Consider the following 24,670-nt stretch of genomic DNA (forward strand, 5'->3'; position numbering starts at 1 on the left):
TTGTTCTTATTCACAGAGAACACACTGGTAAACAGGTGGTAAATCTAGTATGAACAGAGTAAACCCTGAACCCGCCTGGACAAGGAAAGAAAATTTAATGGTATCACTTTTATAAGATACTTTCCATCCCTTACCATTTAACCCAGCATTTGATCATCATCAGTTTATAGTTCCGGCAGACTAGAAGTAGCACCACTTATTCCCGGGATTGCAACATGGGTTCTTTCTTAATATATCTTGTATTTGTAAAAATTATATTTATATATGTATTTGTGTATGTACGTATGTATGTATATATGTAATATCATCCGCCCATATAATTTACTACGAAGAATAAATAGTTGGACACTCCTTCATTTGATGGACATTGTGTGGAAAATTAATATCATGTAATTAACAGCAGATTTAATGTTGTACGTGATTTAACCGATACCAATCGAGTTCAATACACAAAGAGACATATACATACATACATATCTTCATACTTATGTACCTAAATACAAATGAGTAAAAATTTGATTTCGTACTGAACTCAAACAACAAGGACATGAACAACATGAATTTGTCTGTCAGAAGGAATTTATTGTAGAAATTTTGTATTTATCAAACGTGTTCAAATGAACATATGAATGAGAATATGTGTGTCCATTATCATGTATTGAGAAATTCATGTATGAAAGTATGCCTCTCTTATTATCCTTTTGTCATTGCAAGTGCATCTTATCAATACTTTTACACATTCAGACGATTGTATGAATGATATCTTTTGTATCAGATAACGTATGTACATATATTCACTAAAACAGACAATAACCCTGTAAAAATTATTAGAGTACATAATCCGTTTAGTAGACCTATGCAATGCAGGCATTGATCATGTTTATTATTTTTGAAAGCAACGTGGTCCATAGCCAGCACTTTTTACACTTTTCAATCGATTTCAGACACAGGTTTGCGTTATCCGATTGGACTAAAATTTAACACCAGACAATAACCCTGCAAAAATTATTAAAGTACATAATCGGTTTAGTAGACCTATCCAATGCAGACATTGATCATGTTTATTATTTTTGAAAACAACATGGTCTATAGGCTGCACTTTTTACACTTTTCAAACGATTTCAGGCACGGGTTCGCGTTATTCGATTGGACTGAAATTTAGCACCAGTTAGTTTTAGACACTAACCCCCATTATCTCAATGTCTGGTTATATTTTGTCGTAAGGTTAAATTGACAGTTTTCATACAAAAATTATTTTAACCGGCAGAATATCTACCGGTTAAACGATAACCGGAGTTGGTGTTAACGGTGGTAAGAACTAAATAGATATTTTTGAGCAGCTCTATTGTTAATATTAGACAACGCAAAAAGCAACCAAAAATTATAATCGGTCGCAATAAAATACCATGAACCAGATATGATGTTTGGAGTAAAATCTAGCCCATTTTTGCTAAATCTTATTGGGTTTTTATATTTATTAGACGTTTAAATTACATATGCATGTAGATATATCGTTAAATCCAGAACAATTTTTAACTCAATGATAATAACTAAACTGAAGTGAATGATTCCCGATATGAACAACGACCATTGCTTTGAATTGATTTCGTTGCAAGACAGCAGGCGACACGGGCGCATTGACTCAGAGAACTTTTATTCAACCATTCATGGAGAAAAGCACTAACAAATACATCGCCACAACCGGTAGTATCCGAGACGTTTTCAGCTGGCGTTATATGAAACGAATTGAACGTCAAATTACCAGGTCCAGATTTGTCATCAACATAATTCGTTATCATTTCAACATATTCAGCACCGTTTGTTATGACAAGGATCTTGGGAACTTTTGATTCCTTTGCCAATGCGATAGCCAACTCCTTTATACAACTAGCACCCCAACATTCACGAAAAGCATCGAATTCAGCTCTATTACCAAATATGAATAGTGAGTTGTTGGCCAAGAAGAGCATGTGGGGAAAATTGACTCTCACAATATAATCTGCACTTAAATTCAGAGCCAAATAACGACGACCTTTAAGGTAATGACGCACAATGAAAGTGGTGACCGCTTCACATTTGGGCACAAAAAAGCCTTCAATATAGAAAATCTGTTTGCGATTTAATGGTCTAAGAAATGAACTGTTCTCCTCCCTTTCGACTTGTTGCAAATAAGCTCCTGTAAATTTAACTGAAGCACCATTATTTGTATATAAAGCTTTTGAGTCTTTATGAACCAATGATATACGACGTCCTGTGGCAGTATCGGGTACAGTTTGTAGTTTAAATTGGCTATATTTTTGGGAAATAAAAAAATACATAATATGTACTTAGTGTTATTAGAACTCAAATAAGAGAAATTAATAGAAACTTACTATCTATCCATATTAGCGTTTTTCAACAGTTCATACATTATTTCACATTGAGCATCATCTCCACAAGCCCCAAAAAATAAGGCATTCGTTCCCAAGGATTTTAAAATGCAAACAATATTCATAGCAGATCCACCTAGTTTAGGCTCATGTTGTTCTCTGAAATGAAATATGACAGTATGTAACAGGTGCTTCAAATGTAAATATCTTATTTTCAAACCGATAAAATAATTCAAAGAATAATAACTGCACAGAGAAAACAGATTCGTTGTGGTAACCGAATTTGTTTCCAATCGAATTTAGTCGGTTCCCACAACTATCCCATAATTCTATTGGGATGACTGAAAAATTCGATTGGCAATATAGAATATATGGAAATCATAATAGTTTCAAAATGAAATTCGGTAATATAAATAGAAACTAACAGTATTACTACTTGAAATATTATTTATTATACACATATTTGTGGATTCTATTTGTATACAATAAAATTTTATAAAATATAAATGTTTACAGATAAAAATAATTATAAAACACTTCTTGCATCAGATTTTGGGATACATTACATGCCTGACCTTTATTTTTGTCGTAAAAAAAGATTTTCCTTTAGTTTTTGCAAAACATTCCAAAACAAAAGCGTCTGCGGATTTAGGGAAGCCTGGATCCTGCAGTCGCAAAACAATAACAGCATCTGGCTCCAAAGCTGGATGCAGCAAAATAAGCAGCGAGGCACCTCTGGACGTCACCCCAAGTACCTCAAAGGCAGCTCAGGTCCGTATTGGCAAAATGCCGATAAAACCCCCTGTTTCGGGGACTACTAAGGCCACCAAAACCAAGGTAGCAACCCCAGTGCCGGTTATGCACGAGGGAACTGCGAACAAGATTTCGGGTTCTCAAACGGCATCTCCCAATGCCAACACGGCGAATAGTAAGACCCCCAGGCACGTAATACCAGCAAGAAGGGCCTTCCTACAACGGCGCTCCGCCGCCAAAATTCTAGCGCGCTTAGCTGGCAAGCCAGTTGAGTCGCTAAGTAAAGAGGACAAGTCCTCTCTAGAATGGGCTAAGGGAAAATTGGCCGTTCTGGAGAAGAGTCCCCCCCTCACGTCTAAGGACGCGCCTAAACGGCAACGTTCTGAGGAGGAGACTAATCTTCAGGGCCAGCAGCCCGGGACAAAACGTCCGAAACCGTTGCCCCCCAAGCCGCATGACAGGACCTCCGGTGAAGTGGTTGAGAACCAATTCACGCGTGCTGTCATCGACAGGGGTGACATAGATGGCGCTATGTCTCCATCCAGATGGGACATAGTGCGAAAAAAGCTGATGGGGGTGTTCTGGGAAGTTCTTAAACAGAACCCTGGTCCCCCCCCACAGTGTGAGGACGGCGGTTGGTTTCACAACAGAGTGAAGCTAATGGCCTGTTCCAACGAGCGCTCAGCTTTGCTCCTGAAGCAGGCTGTGTCGCTGATAAAGGATCCGTGGGAAGGTGCTAAGCTGGAAGTGGTCTCTGTGGACGAGATCCCACGAAGGCCTAGATCCACCGCCATAATTCCTGCGGAACCACATAAAAAGGCAGCGATACTGGAGCTTCTACAGGTTGGCAATCCGGATCTTCCAACTCAAGATTGGAAGGTCGTCAGGGTTTCTCAACCCGTAGGAAGCTCCAGAAGGATTGTTGTGATCCTGAACCAGGAGTCTTTGGCGCCGCTTCGCGAGAAACAAGGGAAGGTCTACTACGGCTTCGAGTCGATCTTCCTCCGTGTCTACCGAGGCGATGACAAGGGACTATTGGAACAGGATGATCCCGATCCTGACCAATCCGCTGCGGATATGTCTTGCGACGAGACTGACCTTTCGCTGAGTCAATCAACTTCTAAGTTGGTTAAGGAGGGGGAAGAGTCAGTTGACGAGGACGATCTCCTTGCCTCTGACAAGGAGGACGCCAACGTCACAGTGTTGCGTAAAGACAAAAAAGGAGATGGTGAGAGTAACCCAAATTAATCTCCACCACTCCAAAGCAGCCTCGGCTGCACTGCTCCTCCGAATGGGTGTAAGTGGGGAGGAGCTCGCCCTAGTCCAGGAACCCTGGATTCACCAAGAAAGGGTGAGTGGACTAGGCATGAAAAGCTTTAAGCTATTGTACGCAAAAGGATCTGGTAAGATTCGATCCTGTATAGTAGCCAAAAGCAGTCTCAACATCTTCATTCTTTCTGATTTCAGTGATGAAGACACCGTAGCAGCCATATGGGAGACCAGTGTAGGTGCTATATTGGTTATCTCGGCGTACATGGCTCACGACCACAGCGACCAGCCACCGAACAACCTGGTCTGCAGATCCATAGAGATGGCAAACTCGAAAAGCATGCCGATCATCATGGGGGCTGATGCCAATGCCCATCACACTGTCTGGGGAAGCTCGGACATAAACGCTAGAGGTGAGTCAATCTTTAACTTCATTCTAAGCAATAATCTTGATATTTTAAATACAGGATCCGAACCGACCTTTATTGTTTCAAACAGAAGGGAAGTTCTTGACATTACGCTGGTTAGTTCTATGCATCATGATAGGATAAGGGGATGGAGAGTCTCAAGTGACTGCTCTTTCTCTGACCATCAGTACATCGATTTTGAAATCGTAGTTGACAAAGTGGCCCCAAAGCCCTTTATAAACAGGAGACGAACAGATTGGGAAATGCAAATGGGGCTAATCTCACGTTCACTCCAGGATGTACCGATCATCGAAAACCGATCGGACATAGAAAACGCGGTTGAAACCATAAATCAAGCTTTCAAACACGCGACTTCACTGTCTTGTAAACAGAATATGCACAAAGGCAGATGCATGGTGGTCTGCGGACATTGCGAAATCTCGAAAAGAGACGCGCAGACTGTTTAACGAGGCAAAGAAAACAGGAAACTGGATTTCTTATAAGACCTCGGTTAATCGTTTCAAGAACCTGGTAAGAAATGCAAAGCGCAAATCTTGGAAAACCTTCTGTAGCGGCGTGGAAGGTTCTTCTGAGACCAGTCGTCTGCGCAAAATCTTATCATCTACTCCTCCTGTCCCAAGTTTCATTCAGAAACCTTGTGGCAGTTGGACGACCAGTAGCCAAGAAACCTTAGAAGTTTTAATGGCCACTCACTTTCCAGGCTGTCAATCTCCGGAAAACGGGACTGACATGCAGTTTACAGATCTCCCAGCTGATACAGGAATATCCATAAATGAAGATAAAATCAACTGGGCGATAAACAGCTTCGACCCCTACAAATCACCGGGTCCTGACGGTATAATACCTGCGGATTTGCAATACAATGCTGTCCATCTTATGCCTTGGCTAACGCGGATATATGATGCCTGTTTAAAATGGTCTTATATACCCGAACCCTGGACCAAGTGCACAGTGGTCTTCATTCCGAAAGGAGGAAAGACCTCTCACACGAAGCCAAAGGATTTTAGACCAATTAGTCTATCCTCCTTTCTTCTCAAAACTTTGGAAAGGATAATTGATCTGCATCTCAGAATACATATCAAACCTGACCATTTATCAGCATCTCAACATGCCTACATGAAGGGAAAATCTGTTGAGACTGCATTACATTCGCTAGTTTGTCACATTGAAAAGACAATAGCGCAAGGGGAATATACACTGGTTGCCTTCTTGGACATCGAGGGGGCTTTCAACAATGTTCACCCTGGGTCGATAACAACGGCCCTAACTGGTCTGGGTATAAACCAACCAATAACAGCTTTCATCAAGAGATTACTGACTCAGCGAATCATTATCTCCGAAATGGGAGCAGCAAATGTCACAAAAGTGGCAAATCGCGGTACCCCACAAGGTGGAGTTCTATCTCCACTTCTGTGGAACCTAGCGTTGAACCCACTTCTTATGGATCTTAGATCTATGGGATTTAAGGTAATAGCATATGCAGACGATGTGTCTGTAGTAGTATCTGGCAAATATCTGGATACTTTATCGCAAAGGATGGAGATTGCACTCAGGACACTCAGTACATGGAGCAACGTCAGTGGCCTTGGTGTTAATCCATCGAAAACGGAACTTGTTCTCTTCACTAAGAAGTACAAGATACCCACCTTCACTCTCCCACGACTGAATGGGATAGAATTGAAGTTATCGGATAGTGCTAAATATCTGGGAGTAATCCTAGATTCAAAACTATCATGGCATTTGAACACTCAATCTAGAGTATCAAAAGCGGCTGCGGCCTTATACTCGTGTAAAAGAGCAATTGGCAAATCATGGGGCATAAACCCCAAGAATACCAAATGGCTCTTCGACATGGTAGTCAAGCCCATACTATTGTACGGTGCACTTGTATGGTGGAAGTCTGTACAAAAGGACTCACACCGCAAACGTTTTGAGGGAATCCTTCGCACATCAGCTCTGTTGATAACGGGGGCTCTCCGCACCACCCCATCAAAGGCTCTCTTTGTCATGATGGGATGGCTACCTATTGATCTAATGGCCCAAGAGGTTGCCCTCAACGCGGCTATTAGACTCAATACAATTGGTATGTGGCATATGATTCAGTCAGGTCACTCCACCATCCTCAATTGTCTAGGAGAAATTCCTGGCAATATCGACTATTGCATCGCCAAACCGTCTTTTGATAGAAGCTTTTCGGTGAATATCCGAGACGACCCAAATGTGATGGAAACAATCCTCCATGATGGATCGTATAAGGTTTTCACTGATGGCTCAAAATCAAACCATGGTGCAGGCGGTGGCTTTTACATAGCACATTCGGGAACGGAAGTATCATTCAAGCTTCCTGACCAATGTAGCGTCCTTCAGGCTGAACTATCAGCCATTAAACGGGCTGCAAACTGGCTCAGGTTTTATCGAATATACGGTGTTAATATTCGAATTTATACCGACAGCCAGGCAGCCCTTAAGGTTCTAAGTGGTGTCTACACGACGTCAAACTTAGTCCTAGAATGCCGGGCATCCCTTAACGAGATGGCGAAACATTCCACAATAGGACTGTATTGGATTCCAGGACATCAGCAAATTCCTGGTAATACCATCGCGGACTCTCTTGCCAAGTTAGGCTCCTCGCTTGCAGGAGAGCATACCGACCCTTTTGTCGGTATACCGCTTTCAACCTGCAAACGCTCGATACGTGAAAAACTATATGAGCTTGCGCAATGCAGATGGTCGACTGAAGCCACCTGTAGACAGGCAAGGATCATGTGGCCATCTTACGACCCACAAAGATCCCAAGCCCTTTTCTACATTCCGAGAGTTAATCTACGGAACTTAACGGCAGTGGTAACTGGCCACTGGCCTTTCGGACTCCATGCAAGAAGACTGAACTTACCCAGTAACGACTTCTGCAGGAGCTGCCAGGATGAAGAGGAAGAAGAGAGTATAACTCACTTCCTCTGTCATTGTCCTGCCCTAGCTGATCACAGAGTGGGTCTGCTAGGTAGCTATTTTCTGCATGACTTAGCGGATCTATCGGAGGTTGATATCCGAAAGATAGATTCCTATATTCGTGCGACAAACTGGTTCGGTGGAAACCAGAGTGATTAGGTTGAAGTGTACTAATACGCCGACCGTTCTCTCTCGTTTCAGGTATCACAAAGGGATCAAAATTCTGGACCCAAGTGTGTCCCCAGTGATGACATCGCGAGGACGACCTGCCTACCTAACCTAACCTAACCTTCCTTTGGATGATTTGAATTTCATTGGAGATTTGGATTCCTTGCTTTTATTCCTGCAAACGCATTAAAAATCTTAAAAGCAACTAAGTACAAACTTTATTTTATGTTGAACATTACCTTTTCACCTAAATCCTTTAAAATTAAGCCGCAATTCCGTTTATTTCTTAAAATATTTTTACATAATTCACAATTCTTTTATTTTCTTTAATAATTATTTTTGTGAATGTCAACAATCGGTTGGAAACATCGAATTTATTTATGTTCTTTAACCACAATCGAATTTTTAAGTATTTATAATTGATATTTAGTTGCAATGATGGTATGTAGTTTATTTGACTCAAAATTTTCGCTTTAACAAATTTTTCGGTTACAACTACTAATATTTAGAATTCTTAAGTTTGAATGCTAAATAAAATTCTGCTGTATTTACTGAATTAATAAAAACCATTTCACAAAAGATACAATTCGGTTGAAATTACCAATTCGGAAATTTTTATAGCCATAATTTGATTATAATCATGATTTTTCGGTTCTTAACATAGAAAATCACTCATATTTATAGTTTTTTAATATGAGCGATAGAATTTTAATTAACTTTACCAAATATTTATAATGGAAACCGATTTCCTATCGATCTGTTTTCTGTGTGTGTTATTCAGTAATAACTCCAGGACCAATACTAGTCCTACTTTCACTAATTTCCAAAGTGAGTGGATTGAAAGTTAGAGATTGTGAAGTGAAGGGTTACACTAATTGCCTCTGTCGTCGTGTCCTACTTAATACAAGAACATAGACACTCATTAATCTCAACAACTCGAGCTCTACAAAATCACGAACTTTTATGGACTTAAGCCTACTATCACCGGAACAAGAAGTTAGAATCGACATAGAATAACATTTGTTTTTCGCCAAATCCTTCGTGTCTTAATGGCTTTAGTCACGAATATGTTCTTTGTAAACGAGAGTGAAGACAGTCGCCAGTTTAGTGTCTCTTTTGTTAGCAAGAACAGAGCAAGTCGTCACTTTGCTCTTCCCAAGTAATCTAGAAAGTAGACATTTTCAAACAAAACACAAGCGAAATGTTCATTCGCTATGTATTGAATGCTTTAAACTAGCTTTCTGACAGTTCCTTTGAATTATATGGAGTAACGATTGAATCTTTTCTTGGAAGGTATATCTTTTTTAAACTTGGACCCCGATAACACTTAAATGTACATAACTAATTAAGGGATAAAGATATCGCAATAAAATTCGGTACAAATGTGTTTTGTGTACATATGTATATATCACTCTGCAAAATATTTTTTTGGATAGGTCCATAATTGATCGTAGCTCCCATATAAGGCCCCTTTCCGATAACCATGTAAACCAACATATTTCATTACTAAATTAAGATAAACAAAGATCATATGGGGTGACCCTGATGAGAACAAGACGAGAAATCTCCTCAAAATGATCAAGTCTGAAGTTAGTATGATGGTACGTATTCTGAGTGGACACACAGGTTTACGAGCGAATGTAGAGCATGTGGAGAGAACAATGAAACTCTGGAGCACTTTCTTTGCCACTGTCAAGCATTCGCCGAATTTAGATCCAAGTATCATGGAAGTGATGTTATTCCGGAAATAACATTCCTGACTAACACTGATTGGAAAATTCATAGGAATTACGTCCAGGAAAGTGAGTTTCTGAACATTGAAAAATAATATACTCAGTAAACAATTTTTTTCATGAAAAGGAGCGCATAACAGGCCCGATAGTGGCCTAGGTGTATTTCTTCGGATTTGATGTACAGTACATCCTCCTATCGACCTAAGCTAACCTAAATTTAGATATCGTTATAAAATTCGAAATAAATGTGTTTGAAGTGCACATAAAACACCGTATCGGTCCTTAACTGATTATACCTCCCATATAAGGTCCGCTTCCGAAAATTACTTAAACACATATATTTCATTAACAAATAAAGATACCAGATAAAATACGACATACATATGTTTTTTATATATGATAATCATTCTGCGGATCATTTTTTCGGATCGGTCCATCATTGGTCATAACTCCCATATAAGATTCTGTTCTGAATAAAAATATAGAATTAAATTTCTGCAAAATGTAATCGGAATCAGTCCATAATTCTTCATTGCTCTCATATAAGGTCCACTTCCTAAAGTCACTTAATCCTATATTAATCTGGATAAAACCCGACATGAGTATGTTTTGTGTATCTATAAATCATTCTGTAAAATTCTGTTCGGATTGACCATATTGGTCATAGTTCCCATAAATGGTCATAGTTCGAAAATCACTTAAAGAGAATAAAATTCATTAGTATTAGCGATATCGGGGTAAAATTCCAAAGGAATATGTTTTGCGTATATACAAAGCATTCTACGAATTTTTTCAGATCAGCTCATATTTGGTTATATCTCCCATAAAGGGTTCATAAATTTGTTATGGACCTGATAATAATTACTAACATATTAAATTGTCCAGAAGAACGTCATTTTAAGAATTTTATGTAGAATACCTCTCAATCGATGCGTATTAATGTACTGAACACGAAAAAAATAAAAAATATTTTTTTTTTTTTCGAATGGGCCCTCAGTTCCCTACAGCTATTGAAAATCCTGACCAGATATCCTAACATATATAATTGAAAAATAAAAGAACTTCAACTTTTTTGAAATGGGTCTCAAATATTCCGCAAGTTCGACCTGATTACGGTAAAAATAAGCTCAAACTTACGGAATTTTAGCGACCCATTTCGAAAAGATTGTATAAAAAAAATTTTTGTGACATATTGTACTGAGATCAGGATTTTCAATCATTGCTGGGGAACTGAGGACTTTAAAAAAAAATGTTTTTTATTTTTCCCGTATTTAGTACATAAATACGCATCGTTTTAGAGGTATTCCTCCAAAAATGTGGTCCACGGAACACCCTAATACATATGTATGTATAAAGAAATTACTAAATGATTTCTAAATTAGTGTACCCTCACTACGGAAGTAAAATTTAAACTTTCACAATTCATTAAATATCACAAAATGTGGAGGGTGGAGGGTATTTAAGATTCTGCATAGCCGAATATAGCACTCTAACTTGTTTCATTTTACTAGATTTAATAATAAACACAACTCTGAAGCAATTTCGTTACAGATATTTATAAATTGAAGCTATATAGTAACTATAGAATGGTTTGTTGCATTATTTCACTTCGACAAACACTCTTTGCAATTATTTTTTTTAATTCCATTCTAAAATTCATTAATTTGGAAACAAAAATCGTTTTAACTCACTTATTTGCAATGACTTCAGCAGTTACTTCAGCTAGTGTTTCATCATCGATTTCACATTCAGTATTCATCGATAATTTATAACGATCCAATAGTTTAGTGTCCTCCAAATAGGCCGTATAACTCAGTAAAACGTTGCCAAAAGCTATTACTTTACTGTAAATATTTTTTTAAATACAAATTTAAATTTAAGCAAAATTATTTTATATAAACTACTTTTGAAACACATACATGTCGGTACATTTTTTATAAGGAATACAAGACCATAAACTGCGGATGGATTGTTCCATTTTCCATTAATATATTTTTAAAAAAAAAACGAATTATTTAATTTAATTCAAATATATTACTTCATCTCAACGTTTTATAATAAACTAAATTGTAAATACTGAATCAATCTTTAACAAACATGTTCCGTACCGCAATCGGTGTAAAAATATTTCGATTTAAAATATAAGTATTAAACACTGTTATAGGTTATTTTTAATATTTTCCTAAAAAAAAGTTCTTTGTGGTTTTATTTAACCACGGTATGTTGAACTTCACTCACCCTCTTGTTGAATGAGTTTGTATTTTCTGTTAGTGTATTCAATTGGTATAAGCTTTTGAGAACTTTGAAAGCTCATTTAATAGCAGTGCTTCTCAAACCGTAACAACCGTTAAGCTTGAAATATAGTAAAAGTACTACACGTATTCCTCGCATTACGGCCAATTTATTGTACACTGTTCATTTAAACTGAAATTTTAATTACTATTCTATCGCAATATATATGTACTAGGGTGATCGATTATTCGACATTTTCCAAAACCCGGTTTTCGAATAGTTCGAATAGTTGACATTTGAAAAAAACCGGTTGACATTTTTCAAATCCAGAAAAAACCGGTTAACCGGTTTTTCATTATAAATAACAAAATCTATTTTAATTTGAAAAAATAGACGTTTATGTTTAAATTTAATTATAAAACAGGACTTAACTGTTTTTTAACAGTTTAAAAGATTATAACTTTAGATCTAGTCGTCTGATTTACTTTATTTCTTTAATGTAAAAAATGGAAAAAAGTGGAACACTTCTGTTGAACATAAGGAACTATGTAATTCTAGCTTATTCTAAAATCCCTATTTAGACAATTTTCATAGTCATTCCAACACTTCCATAATATTTTAGCCGCAAATTTATTATTGTAATTGAAATATAATCTTAAGATTGATAAAATTTTATCAAACTGTTATTCCAATAAACTATACAAATAAAAATTGTTAATTAATTAGGAAAATCAAAAAACTTTAACCAAAGGTGCATTAGAAAAATATACTCTAGTTCCTGGACTCCAATATTTTTAATATATAGACGGGCTGTATTTTTATTTACTTCAAAATTTAACTTAAGTAATCTTTGAATACAAAGCAAATTAAAAGTATTCGAAACCGGTTTTTAAAAAGTAGAAAAACCGGGTTGTTCGATATTCGAAAAATCAACATTAAGAAAAAACCGACACTGGTATAACAGAAAAAACCGGTTTTAAAACCGGTTGAAAATCCGAGTCGTTCACCCTAATATGTACATACATACATATCGTCACCTTAGTTAGTTAGTTTTTTGCTTCTCCTGTAAAATTTTCAAAATGTTAGATAGGGCCGTTTGCATTTTAGGTGACGATATGTAGATCTAAAAATTTTAACAATATTTTAACAATTTGTTGACAAAAACATAGATTTTCTAAAAGAGTTTTTATATGGGGACAAGGGCTTACTATATTATAATTTTTTTAAGTAAATTATTGATTTTCAAGTAATTTTCTGAAGGGGACTTTGTATGGGGGCAAGGGTCAAATGAGGTCCAATCATTACGAGAATCGATTTAGACTAAGTTGTACCGATTTTTATACTAAAAGTCTAGTATTAGAAAGCCCTACCGTACGCCCCGGTTGTATGGGTCCAGGTGAAATAATGAACCGATGAAAGAAGTGCGTGTGCCAAATTTTACCAAATTATCTGGAAAAATGTTCATGTTAACCTTGTGCGAACACTACACAAACGGACATAGCTTAGATTAGGTTAGCAGGTTGTCACTGGGGAAACACTCCATTACGTAGATCCCTTTGTGATACCTATTAAGGGAGAAGCGGTCAGCGTATTAGTACACTTCGAGCCAATTACTTTGGATTCCTATCCAAGCCAGTTTGTCGCACGAATAATGAGGTCTATCTTTCGGATGTCATATACATCCGTTAGATCGTGCAGGTAATTAGCTCCCAGATGATTTAATCTATGCTCGGCTAGAGCAGGGCATAGTTTAATCGAAAGTGATTTTGAGCCGACAGCACTAACGCATTATATCCTGCAAATTTAAAGGTGTAGGGTATGAGAATTATTTGTTTGCGTGTTGATCTTCTCACATTAATTGGCACACTTGCAGCTACAGTCGCCACATTTTCGTAGATACTCACCGTACAACGACATGAACCATATGAGTAATGTCCACTAGCAAGCCAGTCCAAAACCCAAAGTTTACAGTGTACATTTTGGAAAGAAATTTGTGGTATTCTGAAAATGCTCATCACTAGCTATGGTACTCGAATCACAGAGATGACCAGAGGGGTATAGCATTTGCGGAATAGATTGACAACTCCGTTTTGCACAATGAATGACGTTGCCCTCATTAGAATTATGGTAAGTTGCACGAGCTCGCCACATATAACAATCGGTAGTGCTGGTATGTTGTTAAACTGGCAACCTATAGTTTCAATACCTTCAGATCACCTCCATAAACCGTCGGACTTTATTGTCTCTGAACGCCGAATATATAAGAATAAAAAAGGCAGACTGGATAGGCTTCAGAGAGTTTACCAACCGCAAATTTAGGAGTTTACCGCACGCCCTTCTGACGTGCGCTCCGCAGAAAGGGAATTCCGGAAAATTGTCCTCGCTGCCGCCGCTCGTACCATACCTGCTCAAAGAATCCCGCTAATAACACCAAATTTCCCAGCACCGGGGGCAGAATTAACGATCCCAGAATACAACAAATTAACCGGAACTCGAACTATTTTGCGCGTCAATTTATAGAGCACCCCGACAGAGAGAAGGCAAAAGAAGTATCGTATCGTATCTTCGAGTCAGTGACACATCATATGTTTTATCAACGAGCGAGGTTATGAAGGTCATCAGTATGGCAATACTAATAAAATTTCAATTCTTAAACAATTACGATAAATACTATTATCGGTTAAACTTTGTTTAAAAACCTATAAATCGTAGAAAGTTAAAAAACCATTATAACGATGAATAACCTCGTTTATTTGCTTTTCTTAAGTACGTTGAGTAACTGTTTATATATAATAGATACAAAGAGCTAATTACAGATCGGTGCTAAGTACTTTTATACTTTTTTAAACATTTTAAAAAGTGACTAATTCGAACTAAGAAAATAAACAAACAAATTTCAGTTAAAATACAAAGCCAGCTTTTATTCATTTTAAATGGAATTTCTAAGCCAAAATTATAAAAAAAACAAGAATGAGTTAATGGAACTAAGACCGTAATAATGAATGTATAAGTAAATGGATGAATAAATATGTATGAATTGTATCACAATTAACAACTACGACTGATACGATACAAAGCAAATAAACAGTTTCAAAAAAGAATATTACAAAAATAAACTCAATATTGAAAATATTTTAATTGTAAGCTATTTTCATGTACTAGAGTATTGGATTTCATATAAGCAACAAAAAAAGAAGAAATGTTTAATAATGGTCAAAAGAAAAATTTAAAAAATGCAAATAAATAATAAATTAATTTAAAGTCAATATCAATAAGTGAGATTTCCATTGAGTGTCTTTTCTTATGGTAAATTACAACCAACTTGTGTGGCAACTTTGGCCGATATATCACAAGCAAAACGTATGCATTCACTTAAAATACGTTTCTCCAGCCAGGCATGCAGGAAAGCTGCAGCAAAGGCATCACCACAGCCAGTAGTATCAACAATATTTTCAATTCTTGGTGTATTGAACATTTGAAAAGTTAATTTTCCCGGTGGTGATAACTCATCCTCATAGTTTGTAATAAGCTCCACACCATCGGCACCCTTAGTCATAACGAAGATTTTAGGACCAGTGGAATACTCTAGTATACCCCTAATAAGTTCTTCGATATTTTTGGCACCCCAACATTCACGCAGAGTCTCAAATTCATCCTTATTGCCAAACACAAACATGGCATTATTGATCAAATAGATCATGTGATCATAGTTCATTTTCACTATATAATCAGCACTTAGATTTACGGCCAAACGTCGTCGCCCCTTAATGTAATTGCTAACAATATAAGTAGAGACTTCTTCGCGTTGTGGTACAAAGAAACCTTCTACGTAGAAAATTTGTTTACGACCGGAATTTCTTAAAAAGAAAGCATTCTCCTCTTGCTGTACCTTTTCCAAATAGTCTGTGGAAAATTTTGATGATGCACCGATATTTGCATATAAAGCTAAAGAATCTTTGTGTACCAAACAAATACAACGTCCCGTTGGTGTATCAGCAATGGTTTGTAATCTGAAATTGCTATAATAAAAAATGTGAAAAATATTTTCTAAATTAAATCAACATTGTAAAGAATTGTTTAATAACTGTAAAAAATATGGAATATCTAACTGTAAGAGTTTACTAAAGGGTTCACCAAAATTTGCGTAATACTGTAACACAATTGATTTTCTAACGTATTTTGCAATTTCTTAAAATTTTATTTTTGTTCCTTATTATAAACTTGTGTAAATTTGGGAGCACCCTTTATTGAAACAATTGTTAAGATAATTACAAGTAGTTAAGTAAGAAATTTCAACTACACTGTAGCCGGTGTTGTGGGTGCATGTTTATCAATTCAAGTTACTGTGCAAAAAAAAAAAACAACAATGTTTTAAATAAAATTATTTTATAATTAAACAACACCATTTCCAAAATATTGAAATATTTTTAATATTTCACAATGGAAGTAGAACCAATATTTCTAAGCGTGAAAATTATGAGCACAAACCAATAACACCTACCCTCCCCACTATAGTGCTGTAAGGGATAATAATCCATCTCTTGTTAAATTGCTTAATTTGAGTTGGATAGCACTTTCTTCGAATTTGTAGACTTTTTATACCCTACACCACTTTAGTGGGGAGGGTATATTGGATTTGTGCTGATGTTTGTAACATATAAAAATATTCGTCCTAGACCCACCTTAAAGTATACCAATCGGCTTAGAATCGTTTTCTGAGTCGATTAAGCTATGTCCGTCCGTCCGTCCGTCTGGCTGGCTGGCTGGCTGGCTGGCTGTCCATGTAAACCTTGTGCGCAAGCTACAGGTCGCAATTTTCAAGATAATTGGATGAAATTTGGCACGCACGTTTTATTTGACCCAAGGACGAAGCCTATTGAAAATGGTTAAAATCGGTCCATTATTTCACCTAGCCCCCATAGAACAGAACCCCCCGAAAAGGGCTTCTGAGCTCATAATTATGTTAAATATACAGATTTATCGATAAAATATGGCACAACTAAGTTTTATAGAAGTCTTGATAACTCTGCCAAATTTCATAAAGATCGGGCCCGATTTGACCCTAGCTCCCATACAAAGTCCCCTTCAGAAAATTACTTGAATGTCCCAAATTAACTTATAAACACAAATATCGCGATGAAATTCAGCACAATAAAATATTATGTAAATATAAATATATTCACAAAATTTTATCGGGCTTGGTCCATATTTGCCCCTAGCCCCCATATAGAGCCTCTTTCAGAAAATTAGTTTTTCATCCATAAATTGCTTAAATGTATCGGAACAAGGGAATATTGAAGATAAATGCGATATTATGTAAAATAAATCACATTTAATATTCATAACTGGTGTAGGGTATCATATGGTCGGCCACGCCCGACTATACTTTCTTACTTGTTATATCGTATTTTAAAATCGATTCCAAAACTTTAGTGTTTCTTTTAAATTCAGTAAAATTTGTTTGAAAATAAAGCGAAAACAATCTTATTTTATTTTATAGTCTTAACCAAATTTAAAAATCTAATTGCAACGGTGTAATTATTTGCATTTTTTATTATAATCATAATTGCAAAAAATTAATTTTTATTTGAGAAAATATTAGGTCGACAAAGCCCACTGCAAATGGATAATAAAAAAAAACTTATTTAGCTTGCGTGACGGAAAAACCCTCAATGTCAACCCACGGTTCTTTATAATTTAAGTTTTGCATTCTATGCAACTCAGTTTTATTACACGTATATACATACATATATATTGCACTTGAGATTTTAAATAGTCTAAAGTTAAACAGTTTAAAAATACATAAAAAATATAGAAATTGAAATTAAAATACTGTAATCTTAATATAGAATAGTAACAGCATCTAATCGCAATCGCTAATCTTGCAATTCCAAAATCCCAATTTCTATAACTTTAAAGAGAGTTTAATATAGTTGTGCTGATATCTACAACAACCATAAAATAATGGTCATGCTCGGAGTAAATTTAATTAGGAAATATCTATTATAAATTTCTAAAATGCAAACGATAATGCTGAAACACAATTGAAACTATAATGAAAGAATCAAAATATACTCAAGATTATTTAAATTGTTAAAAAGCTATCTAAAAGAATCAAAAGTATTCAATTACTTTTGATACCTTTTGATTTTTGTCCATAAAACTTTAACAAAATGATTTATTTCTATAATATTTTCAATAATTTAATTTTTTAATTTTTTTATGATCAATTGTAATCGTAATCAACTACTAATCAAAAACTGTCTACTAGATAATAATATAATCATTACGATGTTTTTTGTAATAATCTAATTGCTTACTAATAGTAATCGAAATATAACAAGTCCAGGAAAATAAGGGGTTTGCTGCGGAATTTTAGATAGCTAAATGAAAATTGGCACACAGCTTCTCCTTAGCATTATTAGTAAGGGATTAAAACTTACCGAAAATATCGTGTACGCTAAAACCGGCTACACACTATAATATTGAGTAAAACGACATGTCAAAATTTTCAAATAAAATTAAAAGTATTATAGTGTAGATACAAAATGTAATAAAACTTACTGAAAATACGGATGGAAAATTAAAAATCGTATGATTTTTAAAATTTTTTGAAAAATTTCAAAACGATTGGATTTTTTCGTTTTATTTGGGTTTTATTATTATTTAAACAAAAACAAAAAGAAAATAATAAAAACAGAAACCAATTTCAAATAAAAACAGAAACAAAATGAAAAATTTACGTTTTTTCTTTGAATTTTTTCAAATTGAAGTTTCATTATACCCTACACCACTTTAGTGGGGAGGGTATATTGGATTTGTGCTGATGTTTGTAAAATACAAAAATATTCGTCCTAGACCCACCTTAAAGTATACCAATCGGCTTAGAATCGTTTTATGAGTCGATTAAGCTATGTCCGTCCGTCCGTCCGTCCGTCTGGCTGGCTGTCCATGTAAACCTTGTGCGCAAGGTACAGGTCGCAATTTTCAAGTTAATTGGATGAAATTTGGTACGCACGTTTTATTTGACCCAAGGACAAAGCCTATTGAAAATGGTTAAAATCGGTCCATTATTTCAACTAGCCCCCATAGAACAGAACCCCCGAAAAGGGCTTCTGAGCTCATAATTATGTTAAATATACAGATATATCGATAAAATACGGCACAACTAAGTTTTATAGAAGTCTTGATGACCCTGCTAAAGATCGGGCCCCATTTGACGTTAGCTCCCATACAAAGTCCCCTTCAGAAAATTACTTGAATGTCCCAAATTAGCTTATAAACACAAATATCGCGATGAAATTCAGCACAATTAAATATTATGTCAATATAAATATATTCACAAAATTTTATCGGGCTTGGTCCATATTTGCCCCTAGCCCCCATATAAAGGCTCTTTCAGAAAATTAGTTTTTCATCCATAAATTGCTTAAATGTATCGGAACAAGGGAATATTGAAGATAAATGCTTTATTATGAAAAATAAATCACATTTAATATTCATAACTGGTGTAGGGTATCATATGGTCGGCCACGCCCGACTATACTTTCTTACTTTTTTAATGATATAATTTTGGGGGACTCATGACAAATCTTAAAAGCAGAAAAAAACTCGTTTGAAGATTATTGTACCCTACAACTTTAAGGAGAGTTTAATATAGTTGTGCTGATATCTGCAACAACCATAAAATAATGGTCATGTTTGGAGCAAATTTAATTAGGAAATATCTATTATAAATTTCTAAAATACAAACGATAATGCTGAAACACAATTGAAACGATAACGAAAGAATCAAAATATTATTTAAATTCTTAAAAAAACTATCAAAAAGAATCAAAAGTAGTCAATTACTTTTGATACCTTTTGATTATTGCCCATAAAACTTTAACAAAATTATTTATTTCTATAATGTTTTCAATAATTTAATTTTTTAATTTTTTTATGATCAATTGTAATCGTAATCAACTACTAATCAAAAACTGTCTACTAGATAATAATATAATCATTACGATGTTTTTTGTAATAATCTAATTGCTTACTAATAGTAATCGAAATATAACTAGTCCAGGAAAATAAGGGGTTTGCTGCGGAATTTTAGATAGCTAAATGAAAATTGGCACATAGCTTCTCCTTAGCATTATTAGTAAGGGATTAAAACTCACCGAAAATATCGTGTACGCTAAGCGAGATATTGGAGGTCAAAGGTTACAAAAATCTGTTTTTAGCCAATATCTCGCTTATTATGCGTCATAGGCGTTTTGATGTTATTATAATTTCTATAGAGAATTGAATTTCCTACATTTTGGTTGAGGAATATTTTCGCACAACTTTAGTTGCCTTCGAGCTATAGTGTATTATTTATTCACTGCAATGTCATTTTAAAATCTTAATATTTTTAACTCCGATACAGATAATGTTGCATTTTTCATATCCACCATCAAAAAAGGAAGGGGGTATATTGATTTTGTCATTCCGTTTGTAACACATCGAAATATTGGTCATAGACCCACAAAAGTATATATTCTGTGTCCTTATTAAATTCTAAGACGATCTAGCAATGTCTGTCCGTCCGTCTGTCTGTCTGTTGAAAGCACGATAGAGTCCGAACGGAACGAGATAGAGGATTGAAATTTTCCACAAATATTTTCTATAGGTATTGTTTGGTATTGAAAATGGGCAATATTGGCCCAAGTTTTCGGATAGCCTCCATACAAGAGGACCGCCGAAAACAGCTTTAATGGGCATATTTGTTTCAAAAGTACGAGTGCGATGAAATTCGACATAAATAAGTTTCATATGATCCAAAATCTCCCTACCAAATTTTATGAGGATCGGTCCATAATTGACCCTCCCCCCCCATATAAGGTCCCCTACAAAAAATTTGTTTAACGCCCATTGCTGGCTTAAAAATACTAGTATAACAATGAAGTTTGACATAAGTAAGTCTCTTATGATCCAAAACCTCTCTACCAAATTTTATGTTGATCGGTCCATAATTGACCCTACCCCCCATATAAGGTCCCCTTCAGGAAATGACTTTAACGCTCATTACTGGCTTAAAAATACGAGTATAGTGATGAAATTTAACACACATAAGTTTCATATGATCCAAAATCTCCCTCCCTTATTTTATGTTAATCGGTCCATAATTGACCCCATCCCCCATATAAGGTCCCCTTTAGAATATGACTTTAACGCTTAAAAATACGAGTATAGTGATGAAATTCTACACATATAAGTTTCAATGAAGCCAAAATCTCTCTATCAAACTTTATGTGGATCGGTCCATAATTGACCCTACTCCCCATATAAGATGCCCTTCAAAAAATTACTTAAACAATCGTTACTGACTTAAAAATACCAGCAAAGCGATGAAATTCGACACACATATGTTTTATACAAGTTAAAACCTCTCTACCAAAAGTATTGAGGATCGGTCCATAAGAAATTTACTTTAGCGATCTTTGCTGACTTAAAAATACGTGAAAAGTTATGAAATTTTATAACATTAACATTTATAGGAACGTAAATCTTCCTACCGAATTTCGATGTAAAGATGTTTTGTATGAACCAAAATTGGTCTAAAAAAATTTATGATCAATTATTAACCTTGTCTCTTCAGTTAATTTGATGAGTAATATCACCCTGATGTTTGTAAGAGAGCATTCTTTTTAAGGCATACGGTTTGATGGTGGGTATATGAGATTCGGCACAGCCGAATATAACCCTCTCACTTGTTACTATTTAAAATATTATTATAAAAATATTATATTTAAAAAAAATTCAAATCTAAGGTGTTAGCTTTCGACATTTTATTTTACTCAAACACGATTTTTCGCAATGAAAAAGTAGATTTGTTTTGCTTTCACTTAACTATTTTTATGTGAAAAGTTTTCGAATTTTTTTGTTCGTAAATGAAAACGAGAACACCAAGAAAATGTGAAATCGATCGTTTTCACATTTAGTCTTGTGAATTCGGAAGCCAGAACATACACATATATAAAACCTTTTTCGAATATACAATTCAAAAATAATAAGAAAACATACATCTGTAGTTTTAGTAAAATCGAAAGCTGGAAAGTCAAACATAAAATATGTAATATTGGAAAATTTTCTGACAACAATAATGAAAAACTAGTTTGTTTCCGACCGATTTAAATTAAGACCCCAAGACCAAAAGTCCTGCACCAACTTTCATTTAGCTATCCAAAATTTTTTTTGGGACATACCTTTACTATATAATACATAGCATGTATGCATTGATATACGCAGGACTTTTGAATTACCGATTATTCAAATATTAATCTGACACTTGTAGGTAAAAATAAAACTTACTTTGTTTCCATGCCCGCCTTCGTCAAAAGATCAGCAACGACACCTGCTTGTTTATCATCTCCCACAGCGCCAAAAAATAAGGCTTCTGTGCCCAAAGACTTTAAAATTCGAACAGTATTTAGAGCAGAACCACCCAAATGAGGATCTTCTTCTCTATAAATTCAAATTCAAAATAAATAACGGAAAATAAAATATAAAAAATTTAGCACTAACAACAGATTAAAAACTTACTTATTGACAATGGCCTCGGCCGTGACTTTAGTTATTGTCTCTACATCCATCTCTGCTCTCGTATTCAAAGACAACTTGTAACGATCCAGCAGTTCAGTGTCATTGATATGAGCGGTATGATCGAGTAAAACATTACCAAATGCCACCACTTTACGTGGTCTAAAAACAAAACAAAAAATTGAGACAAAATAATAAAAAAAAACAACAACGACAGATTGTTAAGAAAAAGTTTTAAAAAAACATTTGATTTATTACATCACTTATTTGTTTCAATGTGATTTTTATTCGTTTTTTTTTTTTTTTTAGAAAATCTTTGTATTTAAATTAAAACTTACAGATTATTAGTTGAGGTATTGCCATTGTTGTTGTTGTTACTGCTGCTGTTGATGGCAATGTCTTCCGGATTTGTACCAAAGAGACGGGCATACAATTGTTGCAAATAGTCCATGTTGGAGAAAGACTTGCGAAAATTCACTAAAAATAAATTACGATTCATTATTTTGTTGTCAATTCAACGATTATTGTAAATTTTCTGAAGACGTTTTGTTTAAGAATTTGTTTATATTTTTTATTAATTCTTTTTGTTATTATTCACCGTTGTTTTGATTTTTCCCTTTGTTGTTGTTTAATCAATAAAAATGTGATTTTTTTTTTGGTATCGTGTTTGAGGTGGAAAACAACAAAAAATAAAGAAAACTTTATGAATTTTTTGTTTTTATTTTTACTCTAACGCTCGTTCATTACACTTCGACGACGACATTCGACTTTGAAGACATTTTTTCAACTGACGGTCAGTGGCAGCAAACAGCAGCACTTCACTTTGAAGTTCTCTAGCGGTACAAAATCAGATCGAACGTCTGTCTGTCTGTAGTATTCGACGTCGTCGTGTGTTGATGTTTAAAAGTCGTTTGTGAAGTTACATTTTGTTGTTTTTATGTGAGTTTCTATTATTTTCTTTGTTTTTTTTTTCTTATTCACGGTGAGTGGGACAAAGTATTAAAACAACCTTTAGCAAAAAATACTTCTATTTTGGGGAGAATCTTTCAAGTTTGTTAATAAAAAAACTGTATTTGGTAAAAGTTTCCAAGTGTTAAGATAAAAAAGAATGCCAAGACTCAATTTGAAAAGCATTCCCAAGTGGGATTTGTAAAATACCTCTGAATGTTATGCACAATAGTGGAATAATAACAAGTAACATAATTATGAATGGTATATTCGGCCATGTCGATTCTTATATTCCCACCATCAATGAATTATTGATAACAAACTGTTTATCTGTAAGAGGGGTTATATAGGAAGTAGGACAAATTATCGTACGATTCTCATAAAATTTAGCACATACATAGATTTCGGTTAAACTAAACTAAACTTATGTCGAATTTCATCGCTTTACTGCAATGGTGCCCAAAATCACTATTCCCTATCACGCGAGATAGGGCAAGAATATTCTGCTGACGTTGCGTTGACTCACCTACACTATAAGCTTACTTGTGTATTTTCTTATTTGAGCATGTGTTAGTTGATTATCTCTCAACTTGCAAAACAAAATCAACTCAGTTGCTGATCAGCATTTGTCGAAGTAAGATCTGTACGCAACTTTTTTAAAATCCACACAGAAATACAACAACAAAATTTTGAGAAAGCCGAATTTATGTAGGTGAATGAGAGAGCACAGCTGATAGTTTTTTATATATGAACTTTAATGTACGCTGTCTGTCAAAATCCATAATATCAATTTGACAGTTAGAATATACTTTTTAGTAAGCAGTCATTTTATTAGTACAGTTTTATTTTGGGTTACATTTTGTTCTCTGCTGCTTTACCAATACAAATGAATGTGTAACAGTGTGTGTATGGGCAACACTGCTTTACTGATATATTAATATATGTTCTAAGCATAAAAGTAATTTTCTGAAGTGACCTTGTACAGGTACTAGGGCTAAATATGTCCAGATACCCATGAAATTTGGTAGATTTTTGTTTCTATAGACTTTTTATGTCGAATTTCATCACTATACCTCTTCAGACGAAGTCTTTTTCTGAAGGGGACTTTATATGGAACGTAGAGTCAAATATGGTATGATTCCTGCCATATTTTACAATAATACTAGAACGATTACTGCTTAATCAATATAGGCCCTATCGTGTCTACAACAGACAGACGCACGTCGATCATCTTTTGTGATGAAATTTGGTAGAATTT

General features: G+C 35.1%; 2 protein-coding genes and 1 long non-coding RNA gene across 3 annotated transcripts; 1 reads left to right on the forward strand and 2 right to left on the reverse strand.

Moving 5' to 3' along the window:
• Positions 1–1,429: 1,429 nt before the first annotated feature.
• On the reverse strand, positions 1,430–11,730 carry LOC119615932 (adenosine kinase-like). Its single transcript, XM_037971984.1, has 4 exons — positions 11,589–11,730; positions 11,361–11,513; positions 2,373–2,528; positions 1,430–2,289 (listed from the first exon to the last, which is right to left on the reverse strand). The coding sequence occupies exons 1-4, from the start codon at positions 11,645–11,647 to the stop codon at positions 1,551–1,553; spliced, it is 1,107 nt and encodes a 368-aa protein (XP_037827912.1). The 5' UTR covers positions 11,648–11,730; the 3' UTR covers positions 1,430–1,550.
• Positions 3,338–8,049, forward strand: LOC119615938. Its single transcript, XR_005232484.1, has 3 exons — positions 3,338–4,525; positions 4,590–4,804; positions 7,970–8,049. It is a non-coding gene; the product is annotated as an uncharacterized LOC119615938 (long non-coding RNA).
• Positions 11,731–14,795: 3,065 nt separating the features above from the next.
• Positions 14,796–23,536, reverse strand: LOC119616004 (adenosine kinase-like). Its single transcript, XM_037972118.1, has 5 exons — positions 23,063–23,536; positions 22,803–22,941; positions 22,468–22,626; positions 22,237–22,389; positions 14,796–15,920 (listed from the first exon to the last, which is right to left on the reverse strand). Exons 2-5 carry the CDS (start codon positions 22,913–22,915, stop codon positions 15,203–15,205), a joined length of 1,143 nt encoding a protein of 380 aa, XP_037828046.1. The 5' UTR covers positions 22,916–22,941; positions 23,063–23,536; the 3' UTR covers positions 14,796–15,202.
• Between the last annotated feature and the right edge of the window lie 1,134 nt (positions 23,537–24,670).

This window comes from Lucilia sericata, unplaced genomic scaffold, assembly GCF_015586225.1.
Source record: "Lucilia sericata isolate MDLA Ls3-8-SP2 unplaced genomic scaffold, ASM1558622v1 Contig000002F_arrow, whole genome shotgun sequence".
Lineage (NCBI taxonomy): Eukaryota > Metazoa > Arthropoda > Insecta > Diptera > Calliphoridae > Lucilia > Lucilia sericata.